Source organism: Neltuma alba, unplaced genomic scaffold, assembly GCF_004799145.2.
Source record: "Neltuma alba isolate B1F8T4 unplaced genomic scaffold, ASM479914v2 tig00013372_pilon, whole genome shotgun sequence".
NCBI lineage: Eukaryota > Viridiplantae > Streptophyta > Magnoliopsida > Fabales > Fabaceae > Neltuma > Neltuma alba.
The window spans coordinates 447,172-470,055 of record NW_021637635.1 but is presented as its reverse complement, the minus strand read 5'-3'; the positions used below and the strand labels follow the sequence as shown (position 1 = coordinate 470,055).

Sequence of the window (22,884 nt, the reverse complement as noted above, 5' to 3'; positions counted from 1 at the left end):
ATATTAAATACCGAAAGTGGTACTATTAATTTCTCAATTTTTTCATGAGTTTTGAAGTTGACTATGGGGGGCATACTGTGCGCCTAATAATTCTTCATGCTTTTTTGGCCTATCCTGCCCGGCTTTAAATGATATTTGTTTTCATTCGCATTTCGCCATTTGTTTCCTTTATCCTCTTATAAAACTATTTATGTGGTCAAAAAGCGGCCAGGGACCATTATTACCCACAATCATAATTCGTGGACTAAGTTCCCTGAATCTGGTCTATTCCACAAGTCAGAATTTCCGTTGTTCTTGATCTGTATATTACGCTTCTGACCAAAAAAAAAAAAAAGATCCGTATATTACGCGAATACTTTTTCTGGGTTTGCTTCATTTATTCTTAATTTTCTCTTTTTCTTTTTTATTTCAACATTGTATTCCGCTTTATAAAACTTGAATTTTTGTGCTGATAAATTATATTCTAACATAAAACCTTGTTTTACTGGCATAGCATAAAATAGTAATATGAAAATAGTAAATTAGTTTTACTGGCATAGCATAAAATTAAAAGCTAATATTTCAAAAGTAGATAATAACATTTTTGTTTTGTTTAACTTCACCCAAAGTTAATAAAATTTCATTCTTCTAAAGGTCATTATGTTCATAATCATTTTGTTTTTAATAATCAATGCTCATGAGTCATTACTGTCCCCCCCCCCCCCACCCAAAAACAAAAAAGGCAAAATGAGTGCCTTTTCCGTCCTATTTGGAGAGAATAAACTTTAGATACAGTTTTCAACCACAAAGATACAGTACACTAAAACGAGTAGCCTACAAGATTCTGCTATGAATTAACTACGTTGAATAATATTAAATATTAATAATTAATATACCAACCAGTCGAAACAGAGATCGTGCAGTTAACCAGCAACAGGATAATACTATTCCCTACTCAATTTAAAAAAATAGTTAAGAGCACAGAAATGCTATTTATTTATGATAACCTCGGACCTAAAAAATTACGTGTAACGTTTGTCTCGCTAATGCTCAAAATTCGAAAGGGACCGACAGATCACATTCATCGCGTGACTTCAATTAACCTAAATAACGGATGTTCAAGTCATCAGGATACCCAAATTGACCATTACCTAATAGCCGCGCATTACGTTTCACTGTGAGAGAGAGAGAGATAGAGACAGCTAATATAATAAGTCAAAGTTGGATCACTCGGATCCGAGTTGAGGAATCCGAGAATTTTGATTTATTAATAAAAAAAACTTTTGCCACCTCTTATTTCAGCCAAAAGTTTACCACATTCTTCTCAACTGTATATTCCAGAATCACAGAAATGAATTTCTAAACGAGCCGCATGCACATGAAATTTTTTGTTTTTTTCTTCCGGATTATTATACCATTACGCATCTCAGTGGCTGTTATCCACGAGGCCTGAGTTGTGCCGTTACTTGCTTTATAAGCACTTTTCGTTCTCTTTCCAATTCCATACTCTGGTATTTTGTCTATTTGAGTCGGCGGCTGGCAGTATTTGGCCTGGTTTTCCTTTTCAGTTTCGCCATATTTGCAGGTTTTCTTTCTTCTTCTGTGCATCTTCAAGACTCATCTCTCTCTACGTATGTGTGCATTTCGCTTCTGGAATGCGTAGAGGTTTGGCTGTGCTGGTGGTGAGTTTTGCGTGTTTGCGTTCTGGCCGCTGGATCAGAGTGGCAGGTATTTTGTTCGGCGTTTAGAGTGGAGTTCAAAGGAGTCTGAGAGCAGGATGGGGGAGAAGGGAGAGATGATAGGTTCTGGGAGGAAGATAACGGTTGGAGTTTGCGTAATGGAAAAGAAGGTGAAATATGGCCCCGAGGTTATCTCTTCGCGTTCACTCCTGTTCTCTTGTGTTTCGAAAACAGAGACTCGCCTTGAGTTGAAAATTATGTTATTCTGTGGCTATGTTCCGATCCTCATTGATGAGCCTGTTTTGTATTGCAGGCTTTCTCGGCGCCTATGTGGCAGATTCTCGAGAGGTTGCAAGCGTTTGGTGAATTTGAGGTAGTCGGTAATAAATGTGCTGAGTTTGAATGTAGTTATTGGTACATGAGTATACTAAAAACAACAAACTGATTACTCCACTTTTTTTTTTGGCCAAATGCAATAAATATGCAGCCGATGCTGCTTATTTTTTCTTCTTCACGGTCTAGAATCTGTGTATCTCATCTCATATATTTTTTTTGGAGGCGGAGCTCGTCCACTTTATTTGTTCTTTTTAATTATAATGGTGTCGTCTTCGTATTTTTTGTAGATCATATATTTTGGAGATAAGGTCATCCTGGAGGATCCAATAGAGAGGTATGTTGATTCAATAAGATGGAACTTCCTGAACTGTTAATCATGCAGTACAGTTTTGGTTTATAATTTTGGCATGCATTTAATCTGTTACTTGTTTTGTGTTTTTTTTATTCTATTAGCTGTGAACAATGTTATTTCTCGTTTACTTCTCTTTCTAGACCAATGCATTAAAAGGGGATACTCATTCCTCAATCAGCAATCAGCAATCAGGATTTGTGATCCTTCTGCTTCATGGTGCAGAAACTCATCAACCCTGGCTTAATTCTTTCAATTCGGATATGAAGTAATGGCTAGCTAGGGCCGATGTCACATCACAGCTCCTGTTTAAATTTCCTTGTCCTCTTTACTGAATTCGGTTCTCATAATTTGTATCATGAACTAGGGATTGTTGGGGAGGGTTTGCGATATATGAAGTTTGGAACATGAGAGCCGTAGCTGAAAATGTCATTATCATAAAGTCTACATGTGTCTAGAGTTGCATTGCTTGGGTGACATAAGTTTGAATTTTTGTCTATCTCAGCTGGCCAGTATGCGACTGTCTGATTGCTTTCCATTCCTCTGGATATCCCCTTGAAAAGGCTGAGGCGTACGTTGCTTTAAGGAAGTAAGCTTTTACAATTTCCAAGTATCTTTTATTTGTCACATCTTTTTAGCATTCATTAGTCTCTTTACCGTGTATACTCTTTTGAGATTGGGACTTTTAGGATGCTCTGGGATACTTTCGTGCCCATTGTCAACTACGCTTGGTATGATAAAAGATAACATTGACTGTGCTTACTTGTATGCTATTTCCTTGACCTTCTAGAAGAAAACCTCTCTTAACAATTGTGATATGAAGATGACTGATCGAAAGGAGTGTGGATTGTATATTATGGTGATAAGCGGTTTCTTCCGAGTCTTCCGCTAGATATTTTGTTCTCTGTTCTATCGAAAATATAATGCATTGTGATAGTCTTTGAACATTGTGATCAGATAGGCAGTCTCTCTGTCCATAAAATTCTTAGTGTAGCTTGAAGCATAAGGTCTGATTCCTGGCTTCCTATGCAGATTCAGTTATGTTTCTGTTGGGTTGCATTCTTGCAGATAAGTAAAAGTGATTGTTGTGGAAGTTGGATTCTGAATGCTAGGATGATTGTGAATTCTCCATTCGTTATTATCAATCAGTTATTTTTGGTTTGACTTTCTTATCTTTCTGGCTGTGTCTTCCCAAGTTTGAGTGCAAGGATCTGACACAATTATTAATTTTTCTTGATCAAGTAAAAGCAAGAAATCTCTGTTGGCCACACTGAGTCAAACTTCTTATTCGAGTGATTTGACTCGTTTTTTGGACCAAAAATTGTCAAGACTGTTTAATCATTAGGTTTTTGCTCAATATCCCTGTAAATTAAGCTCGTCTGTTTTCTTCAAAATTTTAGTTTTTGCACATTGTTGACACTGGATGTATATGCTGGATAGAAGTAACTCATTTTAATCTTTATCTTTTTTACTATGTTATTTTGTTATGATTATATTGTATTTGCATTTCAAATATTTACTTGAAAAGGTTTATGGATCTGAAAATGCTTATGCTCTTTGATCTAGGCCTTTTTTAGTAAATGACCTGGAACATCAGCACCTTCTTCATGATCGACGTAAGGTTTATAAGGTAAGTTGGATAAGTTTCACTCTTCTGTGGTTCAGTTCTGTTTCTCAAGCTTCTCTATTGTTGTGATATCTAATTTGAGATTATAAAAATAATTTATGGCTGTTTACCCATTTGACTGTCTTCTCGTTCCCTACTTTTTCAAAATTAAGTTTCAACACAAGATATTATGAGCTTCCCCTTTGTCCAAATTTCAAATCCAGAAGACTATGAGGGGGCATCAAGTTGTAATAATTCATAAAGTTGAATCGGCTGGTCCTTCACACTATATAGTAGTAAAATGATAACTCTGGTTCATACAATTTTGATGAGAGAATAAAGCATAGCTATGGCAATGTACATATTTTATTGTCTTGTTGAATCTGTACAGTAGAGTTCGTTCACTTCTAAATTTATTTGATGCCAGGTTTTAGGGGAAAAAATAAGAGACACCATTAGGAGATAACAGGGCTTATTTTTGACTTTTGCTCTACAGAGGCCTGCTGATATTTAAAATTAAGGCCGGATCTGATGCTGCGTGATTCATCTGAATTCCTACTCAAGCCATGAATAACTCAGTTGTTCTTATGTCTAACAGTGTGTTTGAATACCTGCTCTCTGCCCAAACTTTTGTATATCTAAACTGACAATCATTCTTCTATGTTACGCTTAATTAGTGTCAATGCTCAACGTTATTTGTTTTCTGATATATGGTGATTTTACTGATATTCAATTTTTTGGTTCAAGCATCTTGAATTATTTGGAATCCCTGTCCCAAGATATGCTCTTGTAAATAGGGAATTCCCGTATCAAGAGCTGGATTATTTTATCGAGGAAGAAGATTTTGTTGAGGTTAATGGTATGCGATTTTGGAAGCCTTTTGTGGAAAAGCCTGTTAATGGTGAGTTAGTTTCTTGTATTTAAGGGTGAAGCTCTTTTTTGTTGCTAGTTGTTCAGATTTAGGTCAATAAATGATGTCTGTCAGTGTTCCAAGAGCATCTTTAACATGTTCTTGAACTTTTGAAGGCAAATGTATTTGTTTCATTGAAAAGTCTGCTTCACAAAACAACTACTACGTATCATGACTTTTGTTGAGATGCTTCTGCATTTTGAAATACATTTTCTGAAAAAGGGTATTAACTCTAATCTTTCTGCTTTTTTAAGGTGATAACCATAGTATCATGATATACTATCCCAGTTCAGCAGGTGGAGGTATGAAGGAATTATTTAGGAAGGTAAGCTTGAGGATGATATATTGGGCTCCTTAATCTAGAAGGCTTACTATTATTGTAGCGTGAATGGACGTGGAGAGCATTAAATTCCATAGGGGTCATTAAAACTGTTGTTGTTGGGATGTGTTATTTGGATTCTGTGGTATAAATTATAAAAATATTGGTTTTTATTCGTTCAAATGCTTGTAAGTCTTCAAAAAAAAATGCTTGTAAGTCTGGTACTTTATGATTAAGCACGCAAGTTAAACTTGGTTGGAGGCTCTTTTTGGTCTTGAATCAATATATAATATGTTGTAGACTTGTAGTTGGATAGTCAGCAAGTATAAATGTTTTTTGAGAGATATGAATCAAACCTTTCCTCTGCTTTCTCCTAGAATCATATGTTTTTGGAGGAGTTGACTCATTGACATGCTTTTTCATCAAGTCTTATGAGCAACTTTTTTTTTTTCCCCCTCCCACTTCTATACAACCTTAGGTTGGCAACCGATCCAGTGAATTCCATCCAGAGGTGAGAAGAGTGAGGCGTGAAGGCTCCTACATATATGAGGAATTTATGCCAACTGGAGGGACAGATGTTAAGGTCTGGGACCTTGAAGTTTATGTTGCCTTTTCTCCCTAGAGGAGTTCATGTTATTCATGTCATTTGGATATTTTTTAACATTTATTTAGTCTTGTTATAATTTTTAAACAATTACAGGTGTATACAGTAGGCCCAGAATATGCTCATGCTGAGGCAAGGAAGTCTCCTGTTGTTGATGGAGTTGTTATGAGAAATCCTGATGGGAAGGAAGTAAGTATCATGCCAGATATTCTAGTCCCTTCTCCCTTATATTTATTTGTGACCTGCATTTTTGTTAAAAAGTTTTACTTGCTCTTTGCTCCTTTTGGTATTATTGGCTAGTAATTATGTGGATTAGCAGTCAATGCTTCATCTAGGCCCAGACCCCCCCCCCCAAAAAAAAAAAACCCCAGCGGGGTAAGGGGCCACCTTATCATTCTCACGGTTAATGTTTTGCAACTCTAAAGCTTTTTGTTGAAAAAGGATATGTGTGTGTGTGTAATGATTTTACTGTTACTGAACTGCTTGGTTTACATATATTAATTACATTATTTCAGATTTTGTGCAAAACTCTTCTTGACCGAACCTTTCTCTTATATTGTCTTTTCATCTTTCCCCTGACTGTTCAATATTACTAATTTATTTTAAACACTGTTCGATCTGAATTCCATCCCAATGCCTTGTTAATTTTTTTTTTTTAAATAATATTCCCTGCATTTAATAGAAGAACATATTTTAATATATTTTGGGTTGGCTGACAATTAAAAAAGCTTATACCATTCCAAAGCACGCATGGATTGTTGACCCATGTCCATAAACTTTTGGCAGGTTAGGTATCCTGTGTTACTGACACCTGCTGAAAAGCAAATGGCAAGAGAGGTTTGCGTTGCATTCCGACAAGCGGTATGTTATGTGGATGTGGTGACTGCTTGCCGTACAAAGATTCCTTTTTCTTTTTATATGTCATTACTACTGAAACATTTGTTTAAACTGGCGTCTTCCTATCTTGTTAGATTTATTCTCTCTAGACTTAGATTGACCAGTTATCCTATAGTTAGTTGAGCTTCTATTGAATCTTCCCAATGGTCATCTAAATTTTTCTTTTCACCTGAAAGGAGGTTTTAGCTTAGCTGTGGCATGCTCTTTTATCATGGTCTTGCACTTTTGCCTTCTAACTGAAATTTCATCAGCAGCTTAGGTTATGCTCAAAATGCTTTGACCTATCTTTGTTAACAAGTCCTATCATGGAATATTTTATATATTTAAAACGAACTTGTGATTGTTGCAGTAGATTCAATTGGATATATTGTATCTCCTTAACCTATTCTTCTGAAGTATAATTCACTGCGTATTTCATGTTCAGTTTAATTAAATCTGTCTTGCTGCAGAATTATCATCATGATGGTTTAGTGTGTGATATACTTCATGTCCCACCTTAAGTTTTTCTGACTGCTTGCAGGTTTGTGGGTTTGATCTCTTGAGATGTGAGGGACGATCATATGTATGTGATGTGAATGGATGGAGTTTCGTTAAGAACTCACACAAGTAAATTTCTGTGATCACATTGTTTCAAACTTTTGATATTGGATTTGGAAGGATAGTTGAAAATACATTTGTAGTTATAAGCGTTCCATAAAAGATGACCCTTTAACCATTTTAACAAATGTTATTTGGGCCTTAAACTCTATGAACTGCGCTATGTGATCCAACCTGGTCCGTGACTTGTTCACTTTGTACCAGTTGCCTTTATAACTAATAAGTGGATGGTCATTCTCTCGTCTAAAACTGTTGCGACTGGTGTCACTGAATTTGGATGTTACGGCAATTTGTGTATGGTGCTTTCAGATGAATAATATTTTGATAAAAAGAAAGCCTATGTGTCACAGCCAAATATTAAAGCAGTATATATTTCAACATTGAGGGATGTTGAATGTTTTGTCAATTCAAATTTTCAAGCATCAATTACATTCAGTAAGTTCATGGGAAAAGAATGATAAAGAAGTTTATAGGGAATATAATCATTGGTTCCTTTAACTTATAGTTTTTGTATTTCAGTCACATTTATGTATAGACAAAGTACATGTGTTACTTTACGCTTAAGTTGCATATTATCTATAGTGTTTAGTTGCCCCCATTACGATATAACTGGATAATAGTCATTCAAAGAAAAAAAATCTTAATTTCTCAACCTGTTCTATGATAATAAATTTTAATCTTAAAAAGTCACGTTAAAGACTGTTTATGACAAAAATTTGAAACTCTTAAAATGTCAATACTGTAGGATAGGGGGGAAATTAGATGAAACAAATCCAATTTATGAAAAATGTTCTGCTTTTTTGAAAATACTCATTATAGGGAAAATGACAAAAAAAAAATACCTATTGAATTTCAAAATGACAAATAGGTGATACTGACTATTCTTGTAATGGTTTTGACATGTCAAAATCTGTCAAAATCATCTATTTGTCCTTTTGAAATTCAACAAGTATTTTTTTTTTAGTCATTTCCCTTATTTAATATATATGTTCTGATGAATATCTGCTTTCACCCGTTTTTGCTCAATGACTCTTACACTTTGTCTTCATTGCTGCTACTGAAGGTATTATGATGATGCTGCATGTGTGCTGCGGAAGATGTTCCTAGATGAAAAAGCACCTCATCTTTCATCAGCAATTCCACCAACTTTACCATGGAAATTAAATGAACCAGTTCAACCTTCTGAGGGATTAACTCGTCAGGGTAGTGGTATTATAGGGACCTTTGGACAATCTGAAGAACTGCGTTGTGTAATTGCTGTTATTCGTCAGTATGTGCCTTTTCCCTGGATTAGTTATATTAGGTAAATGCCATGTTCTTTATTCACTCTTGTTCTGGCAGTGGCGATAGAACTCCTAAACAGAAGGTGAAGCTGAAAGTTACCGAGGAAAAGCTGCTAAATATAATGTTGAAATACAATGGAGGACGACCTAGATCAGAGGTAGTACTTTCTTTTCTTCTGGTGCGTTCATAATACTCTTAAGTCACTGGATTTATTGATACTTTATTCTTGATCCAATAGTCCATTATTTGCAGACAAAACTTAAAAGTGCAATCCAGCTGCAAGATCTGTTAGATGCCACTCGAATGCTAGTGCCTCGAACTAGGTACATTTATGGTGATTACTTTTTCTTTGCTTAAGAGATCTTGCCTCTCATCAAATAACTAATATTGAAGTTTGACACTCCAGCTGTTATGTGCTTTTTTTCTTTCTTTTTATGATTAATAGAAGCTGTCACTTTTTTAATCAATCTATATTTTCACAAGAGTTTTGGATTAGTCACAGTTATATGCATTGTATAGACTAGATCGAGAAAGTGATAGCGAGGCCGAAGATATTGAGCATGCTGAAAAGCTTCGTCAAGTTAAAGCAGTACTTGAGGAGGTTATTAATTCTCTTGACAATGTTTTTCCCTATGTTATTTATTTCCTATTATAAGCCTTACTCTGGGTCATAAATTTAGTCATCCTTCCAAATTTAATGGATTGATGTACTTCTCTTTGATTGACCTTGAATTTCGGATGTTGGATAAAATTCACCAATCCAATGTAAATGATTTGTCCAGACTATTGTCTCTTTTTATTTCTTTTTTCACTTTCCCTTATTTTCTCAATGATATCAGGGGGGCCATTTCTCTGGCATATATAGGAAAGTTCAGCTAAAGCCACTAAAGTGGGTCAAAGTTGCCAAAAGCAGTGGTGAAGGTGAAGAAGAACGACCTGTTGAAGCTTTGATGGTTCTTAAATATGGTGGTGTTCTGACACATGCTGGCAGAAAGCAGGTTCTGATCTGCAGGAATATTAAACAGTTTTTGCCAAGTTATAATTGGACTTACTCCTATAATTCCGTTATTGTTGAGGTTGAACATGAACTCATAATATTCAATGGCATTTTTCTAATTACTATTTTCTTTCTGCAGGCTGAAGAACTGGGAAGATTTTTTCGGAATAATATGTATCCAGGTTATTTGAATGTCTTTCTTTTTAGGATTTAATGACGCTATATGGGAAGAGGAGCTAATGTGCAATAGTGAGAAGCATTCACAACAACACTAATTTTCTTACTTCAGTATCATAATAAAAGGATGATCTGCAGGACTATATAACTGAACTAAAAGTTGGAACTCAACTGAACAACCAATGGAATCTATCATAATACTGCTTATGTCATAGCATATCCCTAGACCTAACACCCTCAAGAAAGTCCTAAATACTTAGCAATCATGGCAACACGATCACAGATGATTTGGTGGTTTTGGCGGGTGTCAAACAGCTCAAACATGGCAGGGGCATAGGAAAGAGGCCAGCGACATATTTTGGCTTGACCATTGTAGAGTGGTGGTCTCACCCACTCTCTTGAGTTGGCGTGTGCGATTTGTCGCAGAGAGATTGCCAGAGTAGACTTTGTCACCTGGGTTTACCTATCAAGCAAGTCTGAGGTGGTTTCTGGGGTTGTTCGGGTGTTTAGTTGAAGGAATGAGGATCAAAATGGCAAAGAAAGCCACAGACTTATCTGGAACAGTGCAAGAAATGCAACCCAGATCTGGAACTGGATGTAAATGCCAAGAATTATATTGGCTAATGATAAGAAAGCAATATTATTGAGAACCAAGCTCTAATACTGCAACAACGAATGTCAAAAAGAATGTTTTGACTTAGCTAGTAGTATTTATACAAGAATCATACTGAATAGTAGGAGACAGATAGCCAAGTTAAAGGGATTAAATTGCTGATTCTATGCGTATTTTCTAGGGTAAGCTAGTAACTGCAAATATTACAGAGTCAACTGACTACAATAATATCTGATTGTATTTTGTTAAAAAAAAAAACGTCATCTTGTGTTCTTTGATAAATGCAGGGGAAGGTACAGGTCTTCTTCGACTCCATAGTACATATCGACATGATCTAAAGATTTACAGCTCTGATGAGGGTCGAGTGCAGGTATAATCCTTGTTGTTTGCACCCCCCATCTCCAATTTAAAGGATTACTGGCTTACTTGCTTTTTTCGGTCTATTTATTTATTTTTGAAGAAATTCAGATTAGAAAGTCTCGAGTTATATTCATGGGAAGAGGTGAGGAGCTAAATAAGGCATTAAAAATGACAAATGTGAGAAAATAAAGACTTGAGAGAATCAGAATCTTAACTAAAGTTGTAAAAAACAAAAATATGGGAAACAACTATCTACTAGAACTTAGTTAATTTCTCCTCCATTTGGTATAATTAGTCCTTTTTTAAAAAAAAATGCCTTTTTCAACAGATGTCTGCTGCAGCATTTGCCAAAGGTTTACTTGACTTAGAAGGGCAGCTAACACCAATCCTGGTTTGTGTTCTTTTCCTGAAGTGTTTGGCCTGTTCTTTGGGTTGGACTTTTATCTTTTTTCCGACTGAGATGCTTACCTATCTTGAAGGTTTCCCTTGTTAGCAAAGACTCCTCCATGTTGGATGGACTTGACAATGCCAGTATTGAAATGGAAGAAGCCAAGGTTAGTAATCTGTTTATAATTTTCCTTCGTCTATGTTATAGGAATTTTAGTATCTAAAGTAACAAACTTCAACTGGAGTCCCTTTATTATACAAAAAAATCTTAGGATAAAGGGAACACCTGTATAACTACGCCAACAAATTGGTTCTTGGCCTCAAGTTAATAATATATTAACTTGAGAATAACTGTGCCATCCACCGTCCAAAATGGCGAGTCCGAATTGCTAATAGTTATGACCTTATTCTCATATGCCCCCCAGAAGCTTTTTCTCTTACTTTTTAGGGCACAGGTACACTATTTTCTATGCTACTTATTTTTCTTTTCTTTTTTTCTTTTGGATTCTTTGTAGGCTCGGTTGAATGAGATCATTACCTCTAGTCCAAAGATGGCTCATAGCAATGGATCATCTGAATTTCCTTGGATGAAAGATGGAGTAGGATTGCCGCCCAAAGCATCAGAATTACTTGTCAAGCTGGTAATGTTGTGAAATATAGCAACGCATTATAGTAGTTTGGGCCTCTTGTTTTGAGAACATGGAATGGAGTGCAAAATAACCACGTCAAGGAACAGAAATTGATTTTAGTTTATTTTTTCAATCACTGTAAATGGAATTTTCCCAAGATCATATGAAGCGCATATCATAGGGATTTGGGAAATTAATTTGCATTGAAAGCGAGGCAGATAATGGAGCTATTGAATCCGTTGGGTGAGAGTCATATATTGACCTTAACAAGAGGATATGGGAGTGGTGCCTCGAATCTGTGTGATCTGCAACAAGGGGATATGTATGAGTTTTTGTCCGAGAAACAAAGGGAGAAATAAGGATCTCAATTTGACCATGTTCAAGTCAAATGTATAGTGACTATTAGGCTGCACATGAAGTTATCGAGGTAAATTTAGTCATGATTATAGAAAATTAACTTAAGTTGAGGGAAGACTTACATGCTATTATTTGAAGTCTACTATCTTTCAATATAACATTGTTTCTAAATTATAGATCATAGGTTTCCACCTTCCGTAGATAATAATCTATTCTGGTGAATATGTCTAGAGATAGGCTGGTGATATGCATAATTTGAAATTATTATCATCATTCTTATGTAATTCCAATGTATCTCTTGTTCAGGTGAAATTGACCAAGAAGGTCACTGAACAAGTAAGACTACTTGCTATGGATGAAGATGAGAAACTTACAGAAAGAAGCTCATATGATGTAATTCCTCCTTACGACCAAGCAAAGGCACTTGGCAAGACAAATATTGACATTGATCGCATAGCTGCTGGATTACCTTGTGGAAGTGAGGGTTTCCTTCTGATGTATGCCCGCTGGAAAAAGCTTGAAAGGGACTTGTATAATGAACGGAAGGAGTATGTATTAGCTATATTTTGTTCAAATTTGTTCTCCTTCTTCTGTATGTTCTTTCTGATTCTAGAGACTTACAGAACTAAGATAAGGAATGCTACTAATGTATTTTAATATTTAAATCACCTAAATGAACAGAAAATGTCGCATATGGAGTTTCTAAAATCTAGTCATTTGTAGGTTCAAAACTCGTTAATACCCCTTGCATGGGGGGGACCACACTTCACACACACCCACTTTGTTCTTTGTGGGTATAGAACCCACAAGAGGAGGTGTGGGGTTAAATACATCTACTATTGAATTCATCTCATAAATTAATTTTCTCTCCTATTACTCCTTATGCTTTGTTGTAATTTTTTAGCAAGAGGAAAACAATTGTTATATGGGTTGCCGATGCACGTTGATGATTTTATTTTTTTTATGCGGGGAAAAAGGGTTTGCAGACACACTGATGTTGTGTTTTCTTGCAGCCGCTACGATATTACTCAAATTCCTGATGTTTATGATTCTTGCAAGTAAGTATCTCATAGAAGTTTATGATTCATTATTCTCTGCTAATTTTCTCACTGTCTGAGTGTAATCTGAACAGAAAGTATCGTGATAATGTTCAAGGAAGTTATTAAATAGGTTTTAATGCAAACTTATATTTAATTTTAATTTTTAAAACATTGTGATACTAATAATAATGTGTATGAACGGATATGAGGACTTGAAACATATCTTAAATCAGAAAACTTTGTTTCGTGAGAAATATTCAGCTGATTGGATCTAAGATTCAGTGGACTAGATGCTAGAATATGAAGCAGAGATGAACTATGCTTAAAGACACAGTTGACTTGATCTGAGTTTTTCCCCCTTTGGTCCGAGGCTGACATTCAGGCCATTAGATTTTCAGCTTAAAGTGGTTACAGTGAAAGTAGAGGATAGAGAAGAGATTCTAGTCATTGTGATTTAAACTCCTGTCTGACATCCAGTTCTCTTGAACTTGGTGGGATTTTCACTTTTCAAAATCAAGGTACGCAAAGCAGCTTTGATGCTACGGTTTCTAAGCTCAACTAAAACTTCTACTAAGGTTTTTCCGCAGCTCATTCTCTGACTAGCTTTCCCACTCCTGGGAGGATTTTACAAATGAAATGATTGAAGGATATGTACTTAGAAAGAATAGATGGTCAAACAGATCAGGCAGATTTACAATCAAATTTTCAAAGATAATTCACTTAGCTTCTGCTTCTTCTCTATTCATCACCCTTCAGATATACAAACCTCAAGAATTTATCCACTGGAACATCTGAATTAGTCATTCGCATAAGGAAGAAATCTGTATTTTATTCTTTGTTCTTCTGACTCTTGCTCAGTGTGAGACACTAGCCGAGATGACTATCTATCATAGAGGGGCCATGCTTGTGGCTTAATCAGATCGGCTCTTCTTCTTTCATGTTATCTGGTTCTGGTTCGAAGCCAACAGGGAACAAGGGCGTACTTTTGCTAAAGCTATCTTATCCTCATTAGCGACATTTGCTGCAAGCATTGAGTGCAACCAAAGCTTGTCAGAGATTTGAAAACAAAGTGGAATAATCTAAGGGAAAATTGACACCTTAGGATTTAACCCATATATTGACCTCTAAGAATCTTCAAAATCAAAATCATTGGGACCATTCAAATAAGTAACCATTGGTCACCGTAAAGTTGGATGAAGGAATGAGCGTAGGTTGAAGAATTATTAAACTATTCTACATTTATGTCTCTTACTGCCTATCATGAAATATACTGATTAAACTAATCTGCAATCTTATGTGTTAGAAGACAAGTTTGGTGTTTTGAAATTCTTTAGTTCTATATTTTTCTTCTACCAGTCACAAGATTGACTTACATTTATACCCTACAGGTATGATCTCTTGCACAATGCTCATCTTAACTTGGAAGGACTGGATGAGCTTTTCAAAGTTGCTCAGGTATATAAAAGCGCATTACGATTTTTCAATGCTTTTCAAAGTTAATTTATTGGATTACAAGTTTCTTGTCTAATGGGCCACCTAAGTGGAATAGGAAATCCTACCCCAAAAAGCTAGTTGTTTAGGTAGGAAAATTAAGCCACTGAGGTACCCAATTGGGCATCTCATACTGCTCAATGTGGAACTTAGTACCTTGTACTACCAAGTCTTGCTCTCATGAGAAGTCGACATCCTAGTGGCTGCATTCATGACACTTTGCTTAGCCTCCTACTAATTAGAACCCTCCTCGAAACTGTCAACAATCTAACTTTAATACCATTTGATGGGTGTCTAAGTTAGATAGGAAACCTTACCCAGAAGTTAACTGTTGAGGTGGGAGAACTAACCTATTTAAATATCCTATTAAACATCACATGCTGCTCAATGTGGGGCTTATTATCCCATACTACCAAATCTTCATTATTCTCCTTTTTTTCATTCAATCATTCTCCTACTTAAAACATGAATGTTTGATTATTTTTTGTGCTGCACTCATATCCTTTCTAAAACAAAAGGGAGAATTACAATGAGGTCCTGATGAAGGAAAATAATTTTTAGAAAATCCCAATAATAACCTAAACAGCTTGTAATGACAACTTTTAGCGCAGGAAATGACAACTTCTAGAACTTGTTTTGTAATTATTTTCCTTCCTTAGAACCTCATTGTAATTCTCCCAAAACAAAACTATAGACTTCTTGCTCAACGTCCAAGTTAGGGCACTGATCTTTGCAACATATCCTTTCTAAAACAAAACTATAGACTTCTTTGCAAGTCTGTCTCCTGCAAATTCTGAACTATGTTTTCAGGTAAATATTTACACACACACACGTAGTATGTATATTTTTCTTTCCATGAAAACGGAAAAACTGATCAAGCTGTTTCTGAAAGTGGTCCCCCGTAGAAAATGAACAGCTATAAAATAATGCTCACTTTTTGTCTCACTGATGGTGTTATTTTGTTTGCAGGCACTTGCTGATGGTGTTATTCCAAATGAATATGGAATTAATCCAAAGCAGAAGTTAAAAATTGGCTCCAAGGTATAACCCTGCTGTAAGACATCACAAATTGCCTTTTTATATTATAAATCTTTTCTCCATTTCCTTATCGTGTCCTCGCACAAAGTTGGCTTTCAACTATAATAATTGTGATGTTAACCCTCGTGATTGCTTCTGATTTGGGCAAATACTATGTTTTAATTCCTCAAAGAAGTAACACACAATTACTTATGAAATGGGAGGTCCGTATGTAACATTTTGTCTTGAGTTGCATAACTGGATATTGCTTCAGTTTATCAGCACTCAATTAGTAGCACTTTTTCTACGTGTTTTTTTTGTAATTGTAGCACCCTAATTACACTGATTTGTGCTGTTTCAATTCAGATTGCACGCCGTTTGTTGGGGAAAATTTTAATCGACTTGAGGAACACTCGTGAGGAAGCAATTAGCGTTGCCGAGTTAAAGAGTAACCAAGACCATGTCTCGTCGGCCTTAAAAACTGAACAGGATGACACGGAGTCCAATTCAAAGCTTTTAAATAAGAATGATGAGCCAAGAAGATCCGCCACTTTCAGTGATATTTCATTGGATCAAGATGATGATGATGATAAAGAGACAAAATATCGTTTAGATCCAAAGTGAGTATCAGAACACAATTTGATTTTATGCATTATTATTATGTTGTGTTTTAATTATCTTATTTCCCATCAGGTATGCCAATGTGAAGACACCTGAGCGCCATGTGCGAACAAGACTGTACTTCACATCAGTGAGTGCTTTATCGCATTATTTTGGCATCATGATGGCATGGACTGGATTGTTAAAAACTGAGATTCTTTACACTGTATTTCCCATTTGGTGTAAGAGATCCGTCATGACCTTGACTTTATTAATTGTTCCGTGCCATTATTAATTGGCTGTCTTTTTTTTGGGTGAAATACTTGGTCGTCAACTTTAATCTCGCTTATAAATTCAATATTTTGTTTTGATATTATAAATTCAAATGATACCATATGTTGTACTGATTTCTTATATAACATCGTATTAAAACAGAGGGGGGGGGGGAACCGAAGATACATCAGAACAAATTTTACATATAGTCAAATTATATATAGAGCTTACCCATTAACATCTCTGTAAATTCATGCGTACCAACTGACAGTGTGTAATTTTTCTCTTTTTTTCGGAACAAAATTGTTCTATTCTGATTCTTGGACTTTTTCCCGCAATTATTTTTATTGGCAGGAATCACATATACATTCTCTCATGAATGTAATTCGTTACTGTAATTTGGATGAATCTCTTCAAGGTGAAGATAGTCTGGTTTGCCTTAATGCGCTAGAGCGCCTTTGTAAAACGAGGGAGCTTGACTATATGAGCTACATTGTGCTGAGGCTGTTCGAGAACACAGAGGTGGGTCATTTTAGGCATTTCCCCGTCAGTTTTTTTTTTCCCAAATTTTTTTTTTTCTGTTAGAATATAGATATGGTTCCTTAATGCTCTACATTCTATTACTTGATAATTTGACTCATTATTTCCCTATTCCTTTGACGGCCACAACTGTCAGGGCTTTTATTTGATGTGCTGGGCGTTGGTTGCCATGTTTATCATTGTTCTTATATTCAACTTTTTGCCTGTGAAACTGCAGGTGGCTTTAGACGACCCAAAAAGGTTTCGCATGGAGCTGACCTTCAGTCGCGGTGCGGATTTATCCCCCTTGGAGGTAATGATCGCCAGTCAATATAGTTTGCCAAAAATATGAGTTATGAAGGAATGGTTTGAATTCCTTTCGTTCGCTGTTACCTTTGCGCGGTATGCAATGAAAAAAATGGTGAAGTTTTCAGGATGCTTACGGTGCCATTTGTCCGAAGCTTTTATGAAACTATTTGACCAAAAGCTTTTTATGAGACTAGAATCACTTCTATAAGCTTTAACGAGAGAGATTAATTTATCCATTAACGTTTCCTGATATGTGGAATATCAGCAAATATCTTGCGCCTCCATGGCAAGCTAGTGTTTCAGTTAACTCGTTTTTTGGGTAAAGAACTAAGTGTGTATTTTATGTTTGACAGAAGAATGATAGTGAAGCAACTTCATTGCATCAAGAGCACACCTTACCCATTATGGGTCCTGAAAGGCTGCAAGAAGTAGGATCATTTCCGTCGTTAGAAAAAGTGGAGAAGATGTTTCGTCCTTTTGCTATGCCTGCAGAAGACTTTCCTCCCCCAGAAACACCTGCTGAGTTCCCGACCTATTTTCCTAAGAGCGTGCTTGAGCGCCTGGTAAATTTCTGGCCTTTCCACAAGCATGCCAACTCTAATGGCAAGTAGCTACTTGGATTATTTCTCATCCAACGAACCCTCCTCCAAAAAAAGTAAAAAAAAAAAAAGAAACCCCTTTTATCTACTCTTTTAATTTTACAATTTCTGAATGTTCGCCCTTTTTTTTGCGGCGAGGGTCTGAGACGTTAAATTTGAATAGAAATCAAAATTGGAGAAGTGCACGTTTTATGGAAAGAAATCAATTGTCTTTGCTGAAATTAAATTCTATCAATGCATCATTTCGGCGTAACGCTAATCTTGTGATTATATAGTTTTCTTAATACTCCTCTCTAGCCAGACTTCAAATTTTCGTATTTATTTCTGCTTTTACTCCTTCGATGTGGAAATAAAATCATACAAATTATCATTCCCGCTAAGCTACTATTTTCTCTCTCATCGCCATATTTAATTATCAACCGATCATGCATACAGTCTGAAGAGAAAAGCTACAGAACTTGAAGGTCATTTCAATGATCTGCATTGGGATGTATCCACTGATAGTTTTGATAATTTTTGTGACATTAGTCTTTGATTCTTAGATTTTGATGCCTTGAATTCACCATCTTTTACTTTCCAGTGAGTTGTGCGTGGGTCTGTTATGATCACAAAGAAGTATTCGAATAGCAGAAGATAAAACTTCTATTAATGTTTGAGCTCAACATACATCTCAGCCATAATCATCATATCGGCATTCATCAGAAAGAAACAATGCAAGAAATATAAGAGAATGATAACAAACGCAGAACGGAAATGCAGAATGGAGAAAGAGCCAGGGAGAGAGAACCACAGACGAAGAGATTCCAAAATGCTTATCACACCCCCCACTCATAACCGTATTTGTCTTATTATATAGAATCCTCCAATTCCCTCAGCTTCCAGGTCTTACGTCGCGCTCTCTGACTCTTCCTTCTAGATCCTTGTATGCTCACTGGGCCATGGGCCCCAGATGGATCCTGTACTCGTGTTGGGTCGTCTGGACCCTTGTGCATGACAGGGTCTTAGTGTTGCCATTCCGCCCGAAAACTCTCTGTCCGTCTACACACGCGTCCACACACTAAACACACACAGCGCTGCCACCAACCGGAAGATGTGGGAAAATGGATCGTTTCCGCCTTAATTGGAACCCATGTCATCAAGATGGCGGGGACATTATGAATGTTTTTGCAAGTCCCAGCATTTACCGGAAACAAACTGAGGTCTAAAATTTTTACATCCTTATAATTAGATGGGTTAATATAATTTTTAGTTTGTTCTTGTTTTCATTTTGATTTCTCAAATTTCTTTTTATTTAAAATATTAGTCCTTATAATTCAATAAGGACTTGCACCATTTTGTCTTTGATAGGTTAAAATTTATGATTTGAAACTTGAAGAACTAAAACCACAATAAAGATAAATTTAACTTGAGCGATTAAAGAGTATATTAATCTTAATTAGATTTTAAGTTTAAATTAAAATATAACATTTTCCAAATAAGAGTAACATGTGCGGGTAATGTACGTAACTAAAAATAAATAAATACTAAAAAATTAAAATAAAATTGTATCCCCACTGTTGTGCTATCGTTCTTGATAGACTGAAGCCATTGGAGCCTGTGTGTGTGTGTTTTGCGATAAGAAAGTGTGGTTCTCACCGTGTTGCATAAAGTCCACAGAATGAGTCATTTTACTCCGAGTTTATGAATAGTCTAATTTGTGATACTCTTCTGGTCTTTAATATAAGATCTATTTAACTAAATTGATTAGATTAAGAAAATTAGGTAAGTTAGTTAATTATAAGAAATGTAACATGTTTTTTCTAAAACAACGTAATCATCTTTATTAATACACTCCCTCCCTTTTCTACTTGATTATGGTTGAAGGAGTATCTATAAAGATAATTTAAAAAAAATGATAAATATAAGAAATAAGTCTTATATTTAAGATCAAAATTAACTCAATGATTAGATTCTATTAATGACAGAAGGAGTACATAAATTTAATTAATTCACGCGCTAATTGATTTTGGGGTCCAGGAAAAAACAAAAAGTTACGAAGTGGGGACCACGGTACCACTGAAAACAAGGAAACGCAATTCCCCTGTAATGAGGATCCTTTTGAGATTTTGGTGGTAACTGGTGACTTCCGCTTTCCCTTTCATTCCTCGAGACTTCTGGATACTTCACTTGTTTCCCTTTTCAACTCTTGCTTTAGCGACTTTTTCTCTTTATGAAATGGGAAATAAAGCCAACAAAAGACGACTACAGGTAAAGCAATAGGTGTCCATCTTCTTGGCGTGCACGTATTAGCCCCATCACATTGGAGCCTCATCATGTCAAAAGTCCATATCCTAATAGAACTATTAAATATTTTAGAAAAAAAAATCATGGAAAAGGCTCCCATGAAAAATTTCATCAATAAGGATGACCTAAATTAGAATTCCGACACTCTGTGCATACAAAATTTGCAAAACATCAGTACTTTCTGTTTATAACAATTTATCGAGTGTTTCTCATTAATAAAATTTTTAATGTGAGATTTTTCTTCTATTTTTTTCCAACGAAAATATGCTTCGTTATTCCTAGACCTAGTTGTCCCTGCCTTTGGTATCCGTTCGTGCACTATGGTAATTGCCATTGACAAATTTTGACAATCCATCCAGAAGATAAATTCCAGTTAATTATTACCACTCGGGCAAAAATAAACTAATGCCGTAACTATGCTGCTATCGAAATAATTTCTCAATTTCAGGTGAAAAAAAAAAATAAACATGCAAATTGATTGATTAGGCTCTGAACTTTGTGAGAGAAACGTGAAAAATGATTAGATTGAAGGAGTAACTTTAAGAGGATCACTTTTGCTCTGTGCTTTATTTTGTTTTTTTTTTTTGTGAAAGAAAGAGGAGGGATTGGGACACCATAAGAATGCAACTTTAATGATATGTGCATTTCACACTAAAACCAGACGGCTTCTAAAATCTAATAACCTTTATGTTGACTTCATGCACGTATGGTATATATCATTTCTGGTTGTATGTTCGCGGTAAATTCGTTGCCTTTTTTTCCAGCTAAAGTATTATTTTGCTAAGTTTTTGAAAGTGAAAACATTATTTATTCATTATAGTTAAATATTTATCTTGGGTTTAAGTAAAAAGATGTTCACAGTGGGTGTATGGCGCAGTTTAGCTGAACATGAAAGATGAGGAGATAAAATATTTGCGATTACAAGACATAATACGATTGAAACAAAGCATTAAAAATATTTACAAGTTTGTTATAGTTGAGGAAAAAAAGGCAAATCCTGTTTAATATAATAAAACAAATGATTTCTGGCTGCAAATTAAATATTACTCCTCCTGTGCTAAAATTACACTATAAAATGAGTCTTATATTTAGGACCAGAAGAATAACATGTAGGAGCATCAATATAACTATCTATATATATAATTGATAATCAGAGCGGCTATTATTAAAACTAAACAGTCGATGGCTAAACAGAGGCTATGAAGGATCAAAATTTCATGGGTAATCCCACTAAAATTGGCATCCTTTATTCATGGAAAAAGGGCGTTAATCAATCTCGCTTTTCTCATAAGATAATTACCATGTCAACCTCGAATATTGAAACGAAGAGGGAGGAGAAAAAAGAAGGGAGTTTTCCACGAATATTGTCCCAATACTGCGTTTAATTGTTGAGTTCCCAAGCTCTGGAATGTCCGCAAGAGTTGTTGGGATGGGATGTGACGCTGAGGTGGAGGATTTGAAGGAATATTTATGCGTTAATAATAATAAACGTTGATACGAAATTCGGTGGAGGATGACGTAAGAGAGTTGAAGCATGCCCCTGTCCTTTGGAAGCACCCTTGCACGCTTTAATTATACACGTGTCTATTTTCTACGCGATGGAGTCCGAGCGAATTTGCGGATACGTTCCAAACCTTAGTGTGAGAGATAAAAAATTACGGCTGGAATCGAAAAAAAATTATTAAAATAATATTTAACATCAATAATTGTTTATTATATGGATTAGATAAATTTATAGATATGAAATTAAAGAATACTACTTCCTTCTATCATATTTTCTATATACGTGTCTATTACGTACATGATGGAGTCCGAGCGAATTTGGGGATACGTTCTGGACCCTTTTTTTTTGTGCTATTTTTTTTTAGTTATTAACAATTGGTCGTAATAATTAATGATTGATTTTGATTAATTGCCGGATTTTGACAGGACGATGCCGTTTTGAAAGAAGTATAGGCGTCGTTAAGTTGACAGCGATATTAGTCTTTCGATCTTAAATACTATCTCCGATCTTTAATATAAGATCCTGTTTAATTTTTATTTTGATCTTAAATATAAGATCCCAATCTATTTTGTCTCTCATATTTATATTTTTTTTCTAGAGTAACCCTTCTAACAATAATAATTCTGGTCAATATACTTGATTAGTAATGATATTTTAGGAAAAACAACATCTATTTAGGATCAATAACTAACTCAATTTACTTTCTTAATCTTCTCAAATTAGTCAACTAACTCTTATAACTAAAACTGAAAGTAATATAAAACTTGTTTTATAATATAAAAAGTCTTATATTTAGAATTGAAAAAAAATATATTAGGAGCTATAATTTGGCCTTTCTCAGGTGCTGTCTTGTTAGGTCTCTTTACCACCCTCATGTCATACCGTCTCATTCTGATGTCAAACTGTACTTATCTATCAAACCCACTCAAGAAGGTGGCCCCAAAGACACAAGCCGACACGAGTAATAATTAGTTGATGTCACGTGATATTAATCAGATATTTTTTATATAATATTAAATTATATTACATTCTATTCTTACCATAAAAACTAGTTTAGTTTTAAATATAAGATTCTAATATATTTTATTTTTTATATTTATTTTTTAAAATTGGTATTTATAATAGTTGTATATATTAAAATTTTTATCAAATGATAATTCTAATTAATA

At 35.3% G+C, this 22,884-nt stretch overlaps 1 protein-coding gene across 6 annotated transcripts; it reads left to right on the top strand.

The window, feature by feature from the left end:
• Positions 1–1,400: 1,400 nt before the first annotated feature.
• LOC114736769 (inositol hexakisphosphate and diphosphoinositol-pentakisphosphate kinase VIP2) lies at positions 1,401–20,279 on the top strand. Of its 6 annotated transcripts, XM_028924639.1 has the most exons (32): positions 1,418–1,846; positions 1,972–2,031; positions 2,282–2,328; positions 2,849–2,932; positions 3,910–3,973; positions 4,697–4,850; positions 5,114–5,184; positions 5,657–5,761; positions 5,879–5,971; positions 6,569–6,643; positions 7,200–7,285; positions 8,340–8,546; positions 8,618–8,717; positions 8,813–8,883; positions 9,080–9,161; positions 9,400–9,558; positions 9,697–9,739; positions 10,635–10,717; positions 11,036–11,098; positions 11,187–11,261; positions 11,610–11,735; positions 12,387–12,628; positions 13,094–13,138; positions 14,509–14,575; positions 15,581–15,652; positions 15,995–16,248; positions 16,322–16,379; positions 16,856–17,023; positions 17,259–17,333; positions 17,683–17,892; positions 18,509–18,522; positions 18,927–19,185. In XM_028924639.1, exons 1-31 carry the CDS (start codon positions 1,757–1,759, stop codon positions 18,509–18,511), a joined length of 3,132 nt encoding a protein of 1,043 aa, XP_028780472.1. In that variant the 5' UTR covers positions 1,418–1,756; the 3' UTR covers positions 18,512–18,522; positions 18,927–19,185. The 6 variants fall into 6 exon arrangements, with proteins under 6 accessions (XP_028780470.1, XP_028780471.1, XP_028780469.1 ...); XM_028924637.1 differs by lacking the exons at positions 18,509–18,522; positions 18,927–19,185 and adding an exon at positions 19,945–20,279 and having other exon boundaries at positions 1,401–1,828; XM_028924636.1 differs by lacking the exons at positions 18,509–18,522; positions 18,927–19,185 and adding an exon at positions 19,945–20,279 and having other exon boundaries at positions 1,404–1,846; positions 17,686–17,892.
• The last annotated feature ends 2,605 nt before the right edge of the window (positions 20,280–22,884 follow it).